At 34.2% G+C, this 21,412-nt stretch overlaps 1 protein-coding gene across 5 annotated transcripts in view; it reads right to left on the bottom strand.

The window, feature by feature from the left end:
• Positions 1–21,412, bottom strand: part of ATRNL1 (attractin like 1) — a 576,314-nt gene that overhangs the window by 299,659 nt on the left and 255,243 nt on the right. For all 5 annotated transcript variants that reach the window (XM_074875364.1, XM_074875362.1, XM_074875365.1 and 2 more), the window contains exon 25: positions 10,175–10,236. In XM_074875364.1, coding sequence (XP_074731465.1) covers positions 10,175–10,236 — 62 coding nt within the window. The remainder of the gene's footprint in view (positions 1–10,174; positions 10,237–21,412) is intronic.

Here is a 21,412-nt window from a genome sequence, read left to right as displayed (position 1 = left end):
AATAAGTAATGACGTTTGTCATCCAAGATCACTATTATTTCCACAAGGTCAGTCTGAAATATCCCAATGATATTATTTTCCAAAATATCTGGGAAGTTTGCACCACAGCCACCTGGACCACTTATGTATGTACACTGCGACTCCACTCAAAAAAAAATTTAAGTATACCCATGTGAAATATATGTGAATATTTTACATACATAAAAATAAAATTATGTAGGTATTATGGGAGAAGAATGGAGTTATAGAATGATCCTTTTACTGCTTAGATAAATAGCAATATAAATAACAACAACAAAAATCAAAGAAAAGTCTATGAGCTGTCTCTACTCAAGTACTTCTACCCAGAACACCTATACTGAGTGGGGCAGCACAGTATTCATGGTAGGCATCTAGGGACTGATTCACCCCAACACTGACACTTAGTAGCACAATGCATGCCTGTGTATACAACAAATTATAAACAAAGGATTAGATGGACAGGCTGAGATGCTCCAGCTGTTTTGCATGTAGAGTGTAACTTGTTTTGAAATAATGAAGATTTATTGTAGTAAAAGATGCCTGTTGCCTTTAGGTGTCCTACTGGCTGTGGTAAATGTTTTTGATGGTAGCAGCCTTTCTGTTTTGAGACCAGTTTTGGCAGTGGAGATCTGCAGCATTTCAGAGGAACCAAAATAAAGGTCATGGGCAAATTAAAGTAGTAACCCTGTGCCATGGAGCTTTCTGACTGGTTTCCACAGGACCACTGGATGTTGTGGCACAGAATGTTTGAACTGCTCTACTGAAGTTACGAGAAATACATGAAAGGGAAATGAACCTTAAAAAAGCAGCATACTGCCAAAAGCACACTGTAAGATGTCTCTAGAGGAACAAATTTAAAACTACTATTAAGAATGTAACCAAAATAATTTTGCTGAGGAGGAAGAGCAGCAAAATTAAATATACTAATAAACTAAAACTTCAATAATGGTATTGATAAAGCTTCACAATTTAAGCTCTGAATGACTAAGTGAAAACAGGGAGATTAAATTATCAATGGTATCTACTGCATTTTATATAAATTATATTATAAAGTAAAGCAGGATCAATGAAATATCAATATAAAACATATTAGTTTATTAGTAACAACAGCTACCACATCCCTGTAAAATTGTTTATTAATATATATAAAATGTAGAAAACCAACTTAATCCTTCATTTCCTGAGGCATAAACTCCAAATCCTATAATAGTTTAAAATCATCTCTGACAACTGCCCCTACAAAGCCTGGGTTTATTGGTCTTTGATGTGCAATGAAACATCACACTACTTCCTGAAGGTAAGGAAGAACAAAGTGTTTTTGAGTGGGGAATCTGTTATTTTCAGGAAAATGATTATGAAAAAAAAAATTTTTTTTTCATTATATATGTGTCGAAATGTTATAGAGAATGTAGGGGGGTTATAAACAACTACATTAAATAATTATTAAAAAGTAACTATACGATGTATAATGCACACATACATATTTTTATATTTGTATTTTCCTACATACATAGTTCATATATATATACACATAAAGATGTCTTTTCATATTAAATATACCACAAGCCATACCAGAAGCTACTGTAGTAATGTATGAATGAATGATCAATTATGCAAACAGCCTTTATATACAACTAAAAAGGGAAAAAGGATGCAGAGTACATCAGGAAGCTATCCGAAAGACCAACATTCACATTTCGTTCTGCCAATACAATATCAAATAAAAGTGAACCACTTAAAAGGACTCTAAAATATATTACACAATAAAGCTCTAGATATGAACTTTAACTCTCGGCAGTTCTTCCTTTCACCTCTTTGAAGCAGCAAATAAAGAAGATTTACAATCAAAGGGGCTTAATCTAACATAAACTGAAATTAATCTCCATAGAATAAATAGAACGTCACAACCATAAAGTGTGATTATGTTTCTTTTACTCATAGAAAAGACTATCATATTTCATATAATTTTATGGGTTTGCCCTTCATGGGTGAAATACTCTATATTTCTCTCAACAAGTGATATTGCACATAAAAAACCCAGATCTAAAGAGGAAAGAAAATAATCTATGTCCATTAAATTTGCATACAAATCATGAAATACAGAATTTAATATTTTCTGCAGTAACTTTCAAGAATAATTAGAAATTGAATATGGTTTTATTTCAAAATAGTGGTGCTTTCACTTCAGTTTTTTTGCAATTATTTTGCTGATTTATGCTAATTTAAGATTTAAAATTAAGGGAGAAAGCTATTCATTTATTCTAATCATGATCAATTAGCGAATTCAGGGAATAAGGACTGCCAAACAATGCCACATTTCAGCAGCCTTCCACACCAAGAGATTAATACTTCAAGAAAATTTTTTTATGCTTTCCCCTCATTCTTTTCTTTCACTGTACTTTTTCTCTAGTGCAGATATTGCCCTTTGATAATAAATCACAGAAATATAAAATACATTTAGAGTTTCACCAAGTCATGTCAGCAATTTTTTGTGTATTAGACTAAAATATAATAAAGAAATTTCATACATTGGTGAAGAACTTTTCCCTTCATTACATAACATTTCCAATACCTTTTCCAAAGAGGCAAATATATTTGAAGTGATAGGTGTAAAAAAAGTCATAGCTCTCCTTCTTAAAAGCCGTATTAACATGAAATTTTCCTGAAGACAGAGTAAGGATTTTTAGATTTCCAGGGCAAAGAAGCATCATTATTGTTCTGTAATTGTACTGTATAAAGAATACAAAACTCCTGATTCCCCTCAACCTGATAATTAGAATTTTGACTGAAAAGCCTCAAGACATGTAAGGAAAGAAGTATAATTTTGAAACTATAGAGTGTTTTCCTAAAATATCACAAAAATTGTTGAAAACATAGAAAACTAATTATGATATAGAACATAATTGGCCACATATGCAGATTAAATTCAGATTTAAAAGTTTAAATAAATGATATAACTCCTTTTTAATTTGTAATTTTTAGTGCGGCTTTTGGAGTCCACAGCAGAGTTTCCATAATTTTGCTTCTTATTGACAAATTGTAGCCCCCCTGGCTTGAGTCCCAATAAATAAATTTAAAAAGCAAGTATCTTCCACAAAAATTGCTTCATTTGCTACCAGGAAATTTTACTGGAATATTTTTATTAATATTCCATTTAAAAAGCTCATTAGATTAATTCCTTTTAATTCAGATGTCTCTTCTCAAAAGTATTAATTAGATTTACTATTTTGGTATCTATTAAATCCACAGCCTAACCCACAGTCTAGCACTCTCTTTTCCCTCTTTCTGTGATTTATTACAACTGAACACAAGGACCCTGAATATTTCTCTACTGCCATTAAACAGATTGCTCATTTCTTCGATGTCACTCATTTCACAGCATGCCATACCAACTGCGTCTGCAGAGATAGACTGGCAGAGTGCTTGAGAAAGCTGCTTGTCACATGCTATAATGGACAATGACATTATTGCCTAAAGGAAAACCCTAATATTTTTTATTTCTTTTATTTTTTGTTATTTTTTTCTTCATCAGCTTTTGCCCCACTTCACTATACACTTACATCTGGAAACAAACTTCTGAAGTTAACTTTGCAACTACTACATATACCTTGTCATAAGAAGACAGAATTGCTTCTCTTTTGAATTAAAACGACAAAAGCAAAATTTCAAGTCCATTTATCACAGATGACAACCTGCTCTTGTTCTTTTGTTTAAAGTACTGTGGACTGGAGTTTCATAAAAAAGTGACCAGGATTAAGCACTCTAGAAGACAAATAGCTGCGAGCGACAACATTCTTTTAGTCTAAGAAAACAATTGACTAATCAGATTTAAGAAAATACATTATAAAATGTAGGGAATCAAAACACGAACACCATATGAATTATCCATGATGCTTCTTCAGAAACAAAATACAATGCAGCTGTAAAAAGACACATCCCTGAAAGGAGAACGTCAGAGAACTGTCTCAGAGCAAGGGAGCCTGAAAAGTACTGAGTCTTCAAAAAAAGACATACTTTCTTCAGGAGTCTTGGGAAGTATATTTCAGGTGCCACCTTCTGAGACCTCTGCAGTGAACATTACTACATAAGTAGCAGCTTTGATTCCAATGAGAGTTTATAAAAGCAGAAGTAGTGACAAAATGTTTTTTGGAGTGCTAGGCTACAGCACCATACACAAAGAGGAGTGCAATTTAAGATTTTCTTTTTTATTTTTTTTTTCTCTAAAAAAGACTAGGAAAAAAAAAAAGAAAATAAATCTTTCAAATCATGTGACTGTCACCCAAACCTTCACTCTACAACTCCCCTCTGCACTTAAGCAACTGCAGAACTTGTTTCTAGCTATTATGAACTGAGAAGAAATTGGGATTAAGCACTTCACCAAGCACAATGAACAGCTCTCACTGTATTTGATACATACAGGATGTGAGAAGTTAAAAATTTTAACTATACCTACTGGAAGGAAGGAAAAGCCCATATCTGCTATATATAACACAAGTATATCAGCCATCTTCAGATACAAGCTGAGCAACTATTTTGTACTTTAAGGAACAGTGTATGTTGAAATCAAAATACAGCAAGCACTAGTACACTCACGTGCATTTCCAAATGACTCAAAGGATGAACACAGAAAGGAGAAAAACAGGAATGAAACAATGGAAAACAGTTCTGTTCACCAAGGGATTAAATGACACATCAGTTGTTTTGAAGAGCAACTGATCCAGTGATACTGGGGAATCTCCTTTGCCTGCAGGCCAATAACAAGTGACTGCCTTCTCAGAAAATACGAATATATCAAATAACTCTACAGTGATGACAAAGTTTCTGGGTGATTTAGAGAGTGGAAGACACAAAGCTACATACATTCCACAATTCAAAACAAACGTTTTTTGAAAAAAAACAACTCATATTGCCCACTGCAGTATAGACATGCTTGTCCCAGTGGAAGTCAAACAACTATTTGCTTCTAAGTGAGGTAAAAACGGTTTAATGCATCACTAAGTAAAAATCAATTTTATTCTAGCCCCAAATGTAAAATCCATTTTGCTAAGATAACTTGATTTTCATGTTTCCAGAAAATATTCTAACTTAGATCTATAAGACTTCTTCATTTTCTGAGAACCCAGCCATGGTGGACATGACCTGATCCTGACACACTGCATTTTGTCTTTCTTATGGAGATAAATATTCAATCTCATAAACATAACCATGCCAAAACCTAGCATTAATTTATCATCCATTATTTTTAAAACAACAAACACAAACCCAGGCAGACACACCAAGGGATAACAGTAAAAAGAAGGAGTTCACCCATTGCGAATTTACACCAAGAATGGCAGATTCAGGTCCTGAAGCTCATGGGAGCTCTGATACAACGCGCTGAAATGCTGCCATCCACTCCCACTGCGTGAAATGCAACTGAAGTGACTGTTCTGAGATTTTGGCACACAATCATACACATATGGGGCTGATAAATCTGGTTCTTCAGTATCTGCTACAATTCTTATTGTAGCTCATGCTACTCATCCTCATCCCAAACCAAATGCCCACCCCTTCTTCCTGCAATAAACACTAAGTATATTTTAAATATTGTTTTCTCTTACTTGTAGTGCTCACAGAAAGATTTATCAGAAAGAATGTACCCCTGATCCTAAATGACCATAATTTTCATAGAATTTCTGAAAGCATACACACAAGAAGGATTTTCAAACTTTTAAAGTATCCATATTTCTTAATACTGCTCTACTTATTACAAATTGGAAATTCTGTAATTAATAGTACTAAGGAGAGATATTATAAAAGTGACTAAAATGCACCGTTACAGCCAGTCATAAAATCCACCAGTTGGCAGCTCCACCCCAAGAGCCAAACCAGAGGCAATGGCGGGAATCGTTCTGAGACCATAAAGAAGATGTACACTCAGAGAAACTCCCTGATTAGTTAGTGGTTGATATTACGTATTTGAAGCAGGCTTTAAAAAAATAGTTATGACAGTAGCAGTTGCATATCATTAACTATCACAAAAATACTAATAGCTTACCTATTGATTTTATGTTTGCCTGGTTTTTGATTATGAGACAAAACTGCATTTCTTACCAGAACTCCTGATTCAGATTCTTGATACAAATAGTTTTTCCAAGAAATGCATGAGCACTGTTATAAATTTTTAACCATAATTTTATTTAAAAGCAGGTTTAGAAATCAAGAGCTTCTTGGCTCTCAGTTCTGGATTTATTCAAATGATATGTAATAAAAGCTAACAAATATTGAACATTGTCAAATTTTATGCATGATAGAATACGATCTAAAGAAAAAAATGAATGTTTTCGGAAACTAAAGATACTTCATTACCCATTATTAAATGCCTAAAATGTCCTGGCTACCTATTCAGCTAAAACAATATATTCATGTAAGGTTTGAAAACACTGAAAACTCCTTTATCACTTACAGTTTGGAAAAAAAGCCAGGCTTTAGATTATTGAGTGTTTTACTGGTCAGGGTAATACAGGAAGAGACTTTCTTTAACTGTGGGGACTGCATTTCTTCAGTATAAGAAGTAAGATCACTCATATTTGCTGCCTGTGAAATTTTCTAATAAGATCTGTACTGCTTCAAAGCAGGTGGAAAAAAAACAAGTCACACACTTCTCAATTTGTGTGACGGCTAAAAGTCTTCAAGGCATGAGCTAAAAAGCATTGACTAAAGCAACACAGATGCCACAGTTTCTATAAAACTGTTAGGAACCTGCTACTACTCTTATATATCTGATTGCATTTCTACTCTTAGAGAAAAGTTTACTGAATCAGTAGATACAATGAAATCTTCCAGAATAAAAAGAATTAAATTAAATAGGGGTTCTTTTTTTCACTATGAGTAACATGGTCTGGAGCACTATAGTTTCTGTAATATTATTTTTTCAAAAGAATTCGTATTTCTATAACTTTTCTGTTCCAGGATGTACAACAATATCTTGGTAGATCAAGCATTACCTACAGATCTAATCATAGCTTTTGCTCTTTATTATGTATAGTTTTGAATAAATTCCTTACAAAAGAATACTTTTTAAATAGCTGATCTTGATACATTGGGAAAATTCTAAGAATGTTTGTTGTTTTGATGTTTTTGATTCAAGCAGTAAAAAATGCATCTCATCTTTTACTCGGAAACACCCTATAAAGGAACAGTTTTAAACTATATGTTTGAATGGTTGTTAAAAAAAATGCTATTGTCAAATAAGCCTATTTGCTGGTTTGGTTAGGCCACCAGAGTGGACAGGGTTATACCATGTGCTCAGAAATATGAAAAATATAATACTAGATGAGAGAAATGCAAATGCATGTTTATCAAAGCAGGTTGAAACAAGTTTTGTTATCAAGCACATTCAAATTTGTCTTTCAACACAATTATTTTCTCTGTCAATAATGCTAGCAAACATGACCTGTGTTATTACCGTTTCCAGCATAACTTGTCACTGTTTTAATATACCACATTTCCATCCAGAAAAAAACCCCTTTTTTAACACTATTAACCGCTTTGGAGAGGATGTATTGCTATCTTCCTTGGGTATGACTAACTGTCCACTATTGGGGGAAAAAAAAAAAAATTAGTTATTGCTACATCTTCCTATCAGCAACATTCTGCAGCTTGTTTAGACTAGTGATCCTGTAGAACCAACATCCAATTTAATAACTACTGAAAGTTTTAATGGTGTCTAGACTGGAAACTTTTCAGTCTAAATGTCTCAGTCATTTTTTTGAAGGACACACATAGTATTTTTCCTACATTTATTTACAATACATTGTAACTACTAATCCAGTGACAAACAACCTGACAGTTTCTTCTTTGGATCATTCACATGGACTGACCATTTGCTAGCTCTGATGTCAGTGAGGATGTTATACTCGCAGCAGTTACAAGTCGGAGTATTGCTGTGACATTATGCATGATTATTTTGGTTCTGTGATAAGAAAATAAATGGATTTCTAACACCTATGAAAACTCCATGCCTCTGCGCATAACATTGGAAAAAAAACCTCACAGAAGGTACTGGTTTGTGTCTTGGAAAGTGCCAGTTAGCCAAGCAATAGGTCTGGGCTAATCTTCCTAGCAGAGTTAATCAACTTGGGAACAGAGTGCAATCAAATAACTTTTTTCATGCAGCCATTTCATTCAGAACAATTCAAGCTTCTTCCTTTTATTTTTCCCTTCCTCTCCTTTCCCTTTTCTTCTCAAGTTCTGCTTTGCAAACTGGGAATCTACTGTGTGTAATTTTTTCTGTTTCTATTTTTTTCTTAGAAACACAGTATGAGAGCACCAGCTCCTAGACATCCTGCCTATGTCTACAGGCACCTTAATACCAATTCAGTTGTAGAAGAATACCATACAAACTTACATCAAGATTTTAAAATCTATTTTGATGAACACTATTTCTCATCATAACCGTCTAACCTTAGCGTGATTTATACGTGTCTTTGGAGGGTGCCCTGTCATTAATTTTTATGACTTGCTTGGATTACTGAAATGCACTACTCACAGCATTTCCTGACTTCTGTACATATTTCTGCAACTAGGTTCCTAAGGTTGATCATTAGCGTTATGCTGCAGATAGCTGCAAACCTCTATTGAACTGAATGCCAGCTGAAAGCCTTGGTTATACAATTAGACTGGGGCTGAGTCAAAAGCAGTGGTAGCATAGCTGCCAGCTATCCTACAAGCCTTCTCTCTGTAAGGGGGATTACATTGGCCTTGGCTTCCAATTAGCTTACTGTTCAGGCAGAGAGATCTCTTCTTTCATCAAGATCATGGTGAGTTTGTATTTACCCAGAACAAACCACATCAGATAGACAATCCCACCAAGAGAGCTAATGCAGTGTATCTATAGAGATGGCTTCACCATCAAAGAGTCTATAGCTCACCTTTTCTAAGTCTGCCTCAGGGCACAGAACAGAAACAAACTGCTTTTAGTCTACCTCTACTATTTGTCACAGGGTCCCTTTGTTTTATCATACTTGAACAGATTTTGCTTTCTTCTGTAGGAGTTTGTCCTCTTAAGGTTTGCATGAGCATCATCATTTTTTAGATCTTGCTGTCTTTCCAGAAAAAAACAAAATAAAACAAAACAACAATAATCAAACACCAAAAACCCAGAACACTACTAGACTGACTTTTTGCCAATCAGCATTTTATTGCTCTGTTTGTGGTGAATGAGGAGAAATAGGATGCTTTGCATCGGCTACTAAAACACTTCCCCTTAGCCAATGCACTGGGTACAGAAGACTTCAGTGTCTGCTCATTTCTGCCCCCTTCCAGGCAACAGAAATTAACAGAAGTTGATCTGTTCACAGCACTTAAGGGTCTGATTCTTCAAGTACAGTTCCTCAGAGCACAGTGATTAAAGCAGACAGAAAAGCTGTGCTGTGAACTTGTGAAATAAATGCATGGCAGATCTAGAAATACAGACAGTCTGACGAACATAGTTGTCTGTCTCTGTTCACATTTTGCAAATACTTCATGGTTATTGGGGAGTATCTTCACAGCAAGATTTCAAAGCACTGTAACTCATCTGTTTATATTCAAGCTTGTGACATTTTATAAGACAGCTAACTTTTAAGAAGTCTTTCAGTGAAGTTTTGTTCAGATCCTAGAATAGCTGTCCATTTGCAGTTGAAGCAATTCCTGCCTTGCTTCCACAACCAAATCTTATGTATCACCTACTGCCTTTCACAATTAATCTCTAACTCCTGAAAGCATTAGTAGTGATTTGGGGTGCTTTATTAAAAATAACAAGCTATTGAACAGAACCATCATTTTTAATAATTCTTTGAAAGAGTTTACAAAAAAAAAAAAATCACACACACATAAATTACTAGCTTAAGTCAGTATAGCTGGTTTCTCTTAATCACTGAAATATACAGTACATATCTAGCTAATCTTTGTGAAGTAAATGTGAAGACTGTACCACCAAATATATGAAAGATGCCAGCAGCTGCCTGTAGCTACAGGGCAATGGCCTGGATCCTCCACTGGGGCAAATTAGAGAACACAGTTTTAAGGTGTCCTTGCAGGCATTTCTTAAGATTAAAAAGCTGGTTAAGATATATGTTTGATGGAAAAGAATCAGCATGATTTCAGTCAGAAGACAGAAAAAGCAATTTACCTGAAAAAGGTGACAAAGAACTGCACCAGATCCATGATAGTATTGTGCTGTGAGAAGGCAATCTGCAAATAAAACAGAAGTAAATTACAACATTTTCAGAGTCAACAGCTCTTTTTAGGCTGGGCCTTTATGACTGCACAGATGGTTAGTTTCAAGTGTAATTTCAGTCTAGTGTGCACACACCTGCATTTACCATGAAGTGAGATGAGCAACTAACCCCAAATCTTTACCTGTGTCAAAATACAATGGCATATAGTCTTTCTATCAAAGTAAAGTTAATAGAAGTATCCACATAAAACTTGCTTGATATAAACAATGACAACATGCAAAATACTAAGAAATCATATTAACATGAATTGTCCTCTTTACAGTCAACTGTTTTAAATATCACCATTTTCCATTTTAATTGTAACAATGAAACAAGGTTTTAGAAATGACAAAAACCATCTTGTGCTTAAAATTAATACATTTAAACTATTTTCATTACATAGTATTAAAAGGAATGCATATGTTAATTTAAAAAAAAAAAAACAGATAAATCTGCTGCATAATAAAACAGTTTCAAAGCAAATTACTTTAAAGACAAAGTAACAAACATTCTTTTCAGCTACATTTTTACAGCCTCACCAGAACATGCATTAGTTCAACTCTTTATTGTAATTTTTCACAAAGATTTAATAATTATCTCTAAGACAGCATATACACACATACACACATTCGCACTTGCATGAAATAGAGCCTATAATTATTATAATTACTTTTTGCTAACATTAAGAACTGTACTTAATATTTAAGTTATATCCTCAAATATCCTTAAGTCCCTGTCTTTGTCAGTGTTTCATTGTGTATAATTATCAAACTGAAGATATACAGAATGTTCGACTTTGAATTGCACAAAGTGTTTATCTAACTATACTCCCAGCCTGTTACAATAATTGTTTCTAGAGATCTTTGTGCATTTAAGATCTGATCTTGACTAGTAATTACAAAAAATTACTCTGATTCCCTTTCACAGCTAACTTGTGAACTTTGACATGGCAACTCATGATAATCAAGAATTCATTTTTTTATTATTTTTTTATTTTGGGGGAAAGCTATAACATAAACTTTAGTATTATAATGGTGTTAATGTGCCTGATACTGCATCATTACAGGAATAGGTATAGGGGGCACCATTATGCAAACACACCTCTAAAATGTAGGAGCTCTGGAATTTGGTACAGAAAGCAGAGATTTCAGATTTCTCAGCCCAAATTATCAGGAAAGATACTTGATAAATGAATCAGAATATCATTTAGTGTACTAGACTCCTTGAGTGCTATCATCCATCTCCTCTCTAGAGAGGAAATCTAAATGTGCCTAAGCTTAAGCAGAACACTGTGTTTGGATCAGGACAAAACCTACATTCTGGCCTGGGAGACCGTGGAAAGACAAGAAGCTGAAGAGAGAAAGAACTCTCTGACTCACTACTGAAGTTTAATCTAGAAATGTTTTCCCATTTGTCTAATATAAGCAGAAATTTTAAATTCTAAGAAACTTTAACTTGGTTTACTGTCATGATGAATACTGTATAAAAATGAAGAGAGATTAGGGAACAAAAGTGTGACAAAATTGGAAGAGAAATTACAGAGTGGACAAAATTGTCAAAGTATCTGTTAATGCCAAAGTAACTTTTATTTTGCATAGAAAAGATAAAATCTGAAAAAAGATCTGAAGATTCCTTTGGCCCAATATAAACTGCATCCCAAGCATAAACAATTGTTTAAGAATACCTTGTGTGAAAAACAAAAAGCTTTCTATATTCAATCTTTATTTTAAATGCAGGCTGGATTCCCTTCAAATAATATTTACTATTCAGATTAACTTCTGCCTTTTCCAGAATGTTTTTCACAAGTACAATACTTCAGGAGATGAACAGAGAGAAAAAAACCATGCCAGTTCCAACAGAGTTCACCTTTTGTGACCTGTTAAAAACCTGTTTGTTGAAGGAGCATTTATAGTTTGCATTACTTCAATTATTTTCATTCAAGGTGTCAGCATTCATTAGCAGCATTTGTTACTGTAGAAACAACTACAGTCAAGGGAAAGTCATGCAATCAAAAACCACAACCTGATCACAACATATCAGGAAAGTTTTACCTCAATTTTTTCTAAGAAACTGTAGTGCCTTTATTTCTCTTTTTCAACGTACAGCAAATATGAAGCAGATTTAAAAAAAAAAAAAAAATTATATGCCTATTGATAATTAAATGGTTTGCATAACCCTAAACTCAAGATGGGATAGATCATTTTTGCGCAAAAACAGACCCCAAAGGAATGATTTTACATTTTCCACCTTCTATTAATCAAATCACCTACTTAAGACAATTGCAACGTTCTTTTGCTGGAGTTCAAGTTTGCAAACCTATGGAAGAACTTCTATCTGTAAAACTTATTTGTTTGGTTTTATGGCATATTCTTGAAAGTACTCATACTTTAGAGCAAAACCACAATAAAATATAAAGTTCCATCCCACAAGTAATTTCAGATGTTAATCAAATGGTATGTTCTAATGATTAGAGTTCATGTTTAAAAGATGAACTACAGTATTTTCTGAAGAAACAGTACCATGCATCTTAGACTAATTTCAACAAAGAATATTAATAAAAACGATATATATTTTAATTGTAAGTAGATCATGAAGAAGCAAGTAAATGTTCTGAATCTAAGACTGACACAAAGAACCATAATACAATTAGAAAGATTTATTTCCATGGGATTTTCCTCTAGATATGAACATATTGTCGTTTTTCTTGTGTCTACATAGACAAGGGACAAGACAAGGAAAATTCTTTCAACCCCAGATTTTCGCTTTGGACTTAAAGATACCAGAGATGAATATCTCTTTTGTTAATTTGTATCATGCCTAAGTAGCTCTCAGTTTCACCAACATGTCTAATAAGCCTATGGATCCCACAAATAGTACCTCTATTTTCTCTTATAAATGAAGACCAAGATAAATATCGTCTGCATCATTTCTTATGGAATAGAATCACCAAGTGCCATGTGGAAAATAATTTTCTATGGCATAGGATAGCCTCTATGAGTGAACACAGAATTTCCAGCATAAAACTATTTCCCTTAAAGAAAGAGGAATAACAGCTCGGCTTTACACAGCTTAATACTGAAAAATGGAAGTAGGATTACTTATAGTACTATAAAACATTACTTGAAATACAATTTCTGTTGCAGATGCTAATTCTTTCATTCACCAGCATTAGATTTCTAAAACAGAAGTTAAGACTGACATCAATATGGTAGCTGCAGATATAGCTATAGATGCAGATATATTTCAGTAGCTGTCCATGATCTATGCTTCTCTTCAAAGGCAAGTTTACAGACAGCTGTCATATTACTGAACAGTCTTCTCACCCTTACAGAAACCACTAGAAAACTTCTCATCAACTATAACGGTTGAAGTGCTTTTCCCTATTTGGCTTGGGTTAAAAGCTTTCAGTGACTTTATGATCCAAGGCTGCTACAGATAAATTGTTGCTTTGCAACATAAATAATGACAGTTTTTTTCAGAAATCTAAAAAAGGATGTTTATTTTTCTAAAATACTCTGCCATTGACAGCAAAGAAAAACAAATTAATTAGAAAATTTAAGGTTAATCAGAGTTTTTATTTTCACAATAAAGACATCCAAAACTGTACCCCAAACAAAAAAGAATCATATTCTGAAGGCTTCAAGATATGCAACAAAATCTTTAGTCTGATTTTATAACACTACTCAATTTTATTTTCCTTAGAAGTTGGTTACAGTATTGGAATATCCCTTGAATGCAACCAAGGCCTTTTGATTTATAGCTGACGTAAAGTTTTGTCATTTGCTGCTAAAAAACTACTAACAGATGATTATTAGATTCTCAAGATATAGTGAATTTGATGAAATAAAAACATTACAGGGCTTAGAAATTCCTAGCTTTGTACTCCAGTAAGACAAAGTCTAATCTCAATACTTGGTTCACAGAAAAACCTAGAAGTTGTTTGAGCTTTCCGTTAGATTTTTGCATTTAAAAAAAAAATAATTGTGAGACACCTCCATCAAGAACGAAAGCTGTCCTGTAATTAGAGGATTCCTACTTTGAGCAATGTGACAAAAGATTAATTTTTGTGGGGTAGTTTGGAATTTTCTAATGGTGGTGAAACTCCAGCTATGAGGATCTATGATAACAAGAAAGAGTGTATGCATCAATTTTTTTTTCCCCGCAAGATAAAAATGAGTCCAGTTCTTGAGCATGCAAGCTCTTTTTGATGCTCAGAACAGAGGACTTCAAACAAAAATAGAAGTTGGGAAGACTGCTCATTTTAGTATATTAGATCATATATTATATCTTGTGTGGTTTTCTTTTGTGGAGTAGAGGAGATAAGTGAGGGAGGAAGAAGAGTTTATAAGGTAGGCAAGTTGCAACAAAAAAGAGAGAGGGATAGTTTATAACCTGTGAAACACAAAGAGATAAGCATGTGTGAGGAAACTATAACGTGACATAAAACTGATGCTTCCGCTAAAGCCAAGGCTTTTTCTATCCTAGACTCAAGGTTCATCTTCTAAAGTAGTTGTGAGGAGCAGGACCTAGGCAAAAGAACTGCAGTGACTGTTTTATGAAAAATGCTCTATAATTAAACTCTGAGCAATTGCTTTCAACTTGGATTTAGCTTTGAAGTCTGATGCTTCTGTATCAGACATGAAGAAGGACTTGTGTGTCTGAAAGTTTGTCTAACTTTTCCAGGTATCCAGCTGGCTTAGTGAAAGATACAAATTTCTATCTACAAAACCCATCTTGCCATTTGAACTTAGGGAAAAGTGTTATCAGAGGTGGTTTTTCTATCAATATTTCTGATTAGATTTTTATCTGGATGAACTAAAATATTAAAAAAATAATTTCGATGTACATTCTTATAGTGCATTACATTTGTATTCCATTAGATCAAAGTAATACCAACTTACTGAATAAATGTAGATACATTCTGAAATCCACAGTCATAAAAACTCAAAGACAGAATGAAAAGATTCCAAAGCAAAATGTGTCATATGTATGTTCCAGATCACAGTCTTAAGAGATAGAAAGTTATACAAAGAAAAAGCTGATAGCTCATAAATGAGCTGTGGTGATTGCTCCAACAAGCATTACTGATCAGCCTATCTTTTTTCTCTGCCATGTTCAAGTCTTTGAAAATGTAAGGTTTTTTAAAAAACAAACAAACAAACATAAAACCCTAAGAAAGCACTTAAGATCCTTACATCATGTGATCCAATTGGAAGAAAAGGCATTGTGACTGCTGACAAATCTTTTACAGCAAGTGAGGATTCAAAATTCAGATATCCAGCAGAATATCCCACAGAGTACTGCATACAAGGATGCATTGCAACCAGTATTTCAATGTATGGTATTTCTTAATTTTTGATGTTTTAGTTACATGCATGATGTAAGAAATACACTTTACATTGAACAATGATGGATGGAATAGGTCTGTTGAAATAGGAACAGCTTTTGAACACAGGGATTTTTCCAACTTTCCAAAGTTAATGCCTGCAGGAACAGAATTTTTTTTTTTTTCCACTGCTCTAGATACTTCATTTCATGTTCACCTTGACTATCACAAGCAGCAATAATACAGTCCTACAGAACAATAGGTCAAGATCTGTTCCACAACAAAAATGAGACAATATTGAAAGTCTAACTTAAGGATATCTTTCATATGGAAATAGTCTGGCCTCAGAATTTAGTGTTTTAGTTTGAAAAATATAGGTGTCGAGAAGTTGTCTCTGTAATTCTAACAAAACCAATCTAGCGAAAGGAAAAAGAAAGGGAAAATTAGGCATGATAGGAGTGCACTAAATCAAAATTCCACATTTGCAGTAAACATGAACCTAATCCATGAAATGGTTCATATATTCAAATAATGTACACAAAAAGCAATTTTAATCTTTGCTCCATTTCATGACATTATCCACTAATGTAAACTTCTACCTGCTCAGGCTCTCAGACAATGAACAAATACTTCCATTAATACAATTCTTTCATCTTCCACTGTTAATAAATTCAGAATGAACAAATAAGAGAAACTAAACTAAATACATGGTAAAACTTTAGTAGATGGTCTAATTATTAAACCTGGAAGCATATTACAGCATGGTCAGACATAACCAAAACTATCAACACAGTCCTGGCAGTTTAATGTAGAATTATTACTTCCTTCAGTACCATCAAAACTGTAATTTAATTTCTTGGGTAAAACTATTATACACTCCCACACTAGTAGTATGTATGTGCTGAAGCAGAAGAAATGGATATTGACTGAACATAAAGACTAACATGTTTTCTTGTCCACCCTCTTTTACACTTTCTTGAGGAACACTTTTTGACTGAGGCAACTTTAGACAACAAATAGAAGACAGATGAGGAAAATATTTGTGTAGAAGGGCACATTTTTGGGTATAACATTTTTATCAGGAAAATGGGAACAATCAAATACTGTGATAATTTGGAAACAGGATGTAAAATTTAGATACACAATAATTTTCCAATTTATTATTTGTTGTATGGAGTGAAGTTTAGATATATACTGTACAGAAGCATGACTGCAGAGACCCAAGTATAAACTATTTTAAAGACATTATTATGGCCTATATAATAATTGGGTGGAAGAAAAACACTATAGATATCTTTAAACTCAGCAAATACATGATTACCGAATAATCAGTAATTATATAACAAAAGATCAGATACTCTGATTTTTTGCTTAAATATGTGTGTGTTTTTATAGGGAATGTAAAAAAATGATAATGATTGTTCTTTCACATTGGACTTTGAATATGAAAAGTGACCTGCACAAGTGAAAGGTAGATAGTAGGTCATTTTCCCAATATAAATATTTAACAGACAAAGCACAAAATGTATTTTCTTTTTGTCTGTAAAAGAAAAATTCCAAGAGAGCATGGTAAGACAAGGACAAATTCACCAATATGAATCCTCCAAATGATTTCTGTCTAAATTAGAGAAACATTAAAGACTTTCACATGGAAGCTAAAAATGCCACACATTTATTCTCTTTTCCTAGAAATTGAAAAGGAAATTTTAAAGAAAATTTATCTGAATTTTGCCATGCGGAACACGTGAACTCTAGTCATATGTGTGAATATAGTCAAAATTAGTCAGCTAGTTTATAATAATCAGCAGAGATAGGAAGGCACTTCATAGGTGAGTGACTCTAAAATAGATGTGGGACTCATAACATGGAATGAATTACCCTGTGGAGCTGCCATTTCTCTCTGCTAACAACACTGAGTCCATGATTAGTTTAGACTATAGATCTCATGTCAAACATAGAATATAAATAATGTTAGGTGAGATAAATTTCTCCCATAGTTTCTAAGTACTGATTGGGCATTTCTGCAGAATAACATAATGCTAAAATAGGAAAAATAAATATTTCTTCTTGCTAGGATGAAATTATCAGAGAAGCAATATGGAGCTACGCGCCTGCTGGCAGAATCCTACTGCTTTCTACTGTGTTGATGCCAGTAAAGAATTTAGTCTAATGTTGACAAACAGTCCCCCCAGATGATGAGAATTAGTGATAGCAAAACTTTCACACTGATAACATAAATAGAAAATGAAAGATAACTTAAAGAAAATCAGACTCAGAATCACAGCCTTCACATCAGGATTTGATAAACAGCTTCCAGAGATTATCACTGCATGCTGAAGTCCTGTCTCTCATGATGGCATACACTAGATTATCCAACTACCCACCCCTCTCTTTCTTGAACAACATAATAATTACAGGATATTATTTCCACTATTCAGAGTCATGAGAGGCTGAAAGACAATCTAGGTTTGTATTCAAGTGAGATGAATGACGTTCTTAAAGAAGAGTTTTAGAGCTGAATTTTTTCCTACCTTGTACTTTGCCTATTAAATTCAATATGCATACACCATTTTACTGCTTTATTTAATTTTGTGTGTATGTGCACATATGAACAAATGTATACCACACAGAGGAGAAACCCTCAGTTAATAAACTACAAGAAGTGAAAGAGAGGGGAACTGTTATCTAACTTACAGTTTAACTCAGTATGCAAAAATCTTCATAATGATTAATACAGACATTATTAACAAATGAAATATTGAGTATTAAAGTCAATGAGAGAATGAAAGAAAATTAAAAGGCACAAACATGACATGTTTCAAAATTAAATTTAAAAAAAGCTGAAAAGTAATTGATGCAAAGACCTACAGTACCAGAAAGTTATTTTAGACATAAATCTTTGCTGAACTGAGTTCTTCTACAAACTGAGTGTGAAACAGCAGATTTCTAGACAGACATCATCTTCTAAAACTCTGGTTTTTAAAAGCTTGGCTAGATTAAATGGACAGGCAGGAAAATTAAATATAGAAGTGAAGGGAATGGAGTCAGGGAATTTGTCAGGCATAGTTGAATGACTAAATTCTACTACAAAGAGAAGAATTGCATGATGATATGGATTTGTTCATCAAGCTACATTAAGGAAAAGCTATTTCTGACACTTGCTAGAACTGGATTTCTTTCTGTCTCTTCAACTTTCTTGTTATGACTTATTATGACATCTTATTATGACTTGATAAATTAAAGTGGCCCACTAGGAAAGCTGCACCTGTTATGGACTGTGCTCTTATATGTTAGCATCACAGAGTCATAGAAATGCGGACTGGAAGAAACATCTCAAGCTCATGCTGTTCAACTTCCCAATCAAAGCCAGGCTACTGTCAACACCAAATCAGGTCAACAGTGTCTTTTTCCAGATAAGTTTTGAAAACCTCCAAGGAAGAATATTCTACAGCCACTTTGGGAAACTTATTTCAATGCAGCATTGGTAATGTAATGAATTTTTTCTAATGTTCAATCTGAATCTTCCAAGGTGCAGCTTGTTACCACTTCCCCTTGTTTTACCACCTGCTACTACAGAGACTAATTTCACTTCATCATCACTGTAACTCCTCCACAAGTAATTGTAGCCTACTATTGGAGGCTCTTTGCCAGACTAAACAAGCCCAAGCTCCACACCTTCAACCTAGATTGTATGCTTCAGGACCCTAAAAATCTGTGGCACTTTTCCTGGACCCACTCAGCATCTCAATATCCTTTCTGAACTGGGACACCAAAAATTGGGGTCTCATTCCACATGCAGCCTCACCAGAGCTGTGTAAAAGGGGATTTTCTCTTAATGAGGCCCTGTACTTAGGTACTGACTGAAGTGGAATGAGAGCATACTGTTGACGTTAGGTCACCACCCTGGTTAGGACTTTGCACTTCTTGTCAGACTTCAAGAGATTTCTATTGGCCCAATCCTCAAATTTCCTAAATTCATCTTGAATCAAAGCTCTACTGTTTGTCATATCAAACCCTCTCCTCTCAACATCAAGCCATCTTGGTCTTCTGATAAACAAAACATGCTTAATGTTGACATTTTTCAGTGTAAAACAGATTCTTGATGCTTTTCAGATCCTTGATGCATCTCTTTTTTTTTTTTTTAAATCTGCGGAAGCTGATACCAATAACAGTCACACTAAGGATAAACCAATGACAACTGCATGCCTGTCTTCAACTCTTAACAAAATTCCATGGTCCTCTGACCTACAGTGCTACGCTTACAATTCATGTTCAAATAAATATGTGTTCAAGTCCCTTTCTGATTCACTCCTATTCAAAAAACAATCTCCATTCTGACAATGTAATTTATATTTTTTTTCCTGTCAAACCTAAATTAGCTCAAGCACAGGCTGGTGATACTGCATCTAAAGAGCGTGAGAAACTACCTGGGTGCTGCACAGTAATACCTTCATTCTCATCTAGTGTAGCATGATCGATGGGCTTGCAAAACATCAGGAATCCTTGCCCATTACAGACAATCCCATTCAACTGGCAGACTACCATGGCTCTAGGACACCATAATAAGTCAAAATTGTAAATTATATTTATTCAAAAAATAAACATAGGAAATCTCCAACTTTATACATTGTTTATGATTCCACACAAACCAGTTGGCCACACAGATTAATTTCACTCCTCAAAGTGCTGTATATTTCTGAGGAAAAATGGTTCAATAAAAAAATATTGCATTAAAAAATAGTAACATGACTCATTTAACACAGCAACACTAAAGTGCTATCTCTTCTCTTCTCAAAAGAGAGTCTAAAAGATATATCCTCAAATGCAAAAGACCCATATCATGTTTTCATCAATGTCAAAATGGAATTAGTGGTGCAAGTTTAAACCTGCTGGTGCTGGCACACTACTATCGTATTATTCTGTCAAACTGTGGTTAAGTTGATGAAACAATCTGGATTTCTTTCAGGGTTCTTATATCCAGGGAAATGCCTAGCCACTACCATTAAACAGCTAATTTTTAAGTCACATTTCTGTAATTATTGACGTGATGGGATGGCTATTTGAAATATGTATTTTATAGAATCCACATAGATTGTTAAATGAAAAATTTCCTAGATGATAAAGTCAGAATCACAGAGGCAGTGCTACCGTGTCAGGGTATCTTTAACTTTAAAAAGTTCTCTGATGAATCTGAGAACATTTCACTGAGGTGAAAGGGTCACTTCACAGCAGTTATCGTAAGGTGCGGAGGGTAGTTCAAAAGTCTTTCCCACAAGAGAAAAAACAAAACAAAACAAAACTGAAATTCAAGCAATACAAAGTTCTAGAACACACTAGTCAGCAAGATCTCAGCTCTCTCTAGTGAACCTCAGACAGAGCACTGCAGGCACAGCTAGAAGAGCCACCAAGCTGTATCTTCTAAATTGGGCAAAAGTTTGTTAGTGTGGCTAAGGCAAATATCTGTATTGTCTGACTTGCACTAAACCACTTCACCTACACTTGACATGCCAACCTGAAAACACCTATTCACTGACCTTTGACTTTGGGAATCCTTCTGCAACATCGTGTGCACCCACCACCAGCGTGCCATACAGCACAAGTGAACCCAGACTTCTACAATAGAAGAATAGGCTGTCATGCTACTTAGTTTGCACAATCCACAAAAGTTAGCATTGAAGCAAATCCGCTACATTTTTTTGAATGGAAATGCTCACAGACTAGGCAGAAGCAACCAGTGGAAAGTGCATGCAAATAAAAGGGGAAACAATTCTGTGGAACACAAAATGTCTCATAAAATGGAACATTTAGGTAGTCATTCCCATGT

Source organism: Strix uralensis, chromosome 7, assembly GCF_047716275.1.
Source record: "Strix uralensis isolate ZFMK-TIS-50842 chromosome 7, bStrUra1, whole genome shotgun sequence".
NCBI lineage: Eukaryota > Metazoa > Chordata > Aves > Strigiformes > Strigidae > Strix > Strix uralensis.
The sequence above is the reverse complement of the archived record's forward strand: the minus strand, read 5'-3'. Positions and strand labels throughout refer to the sequence as shown.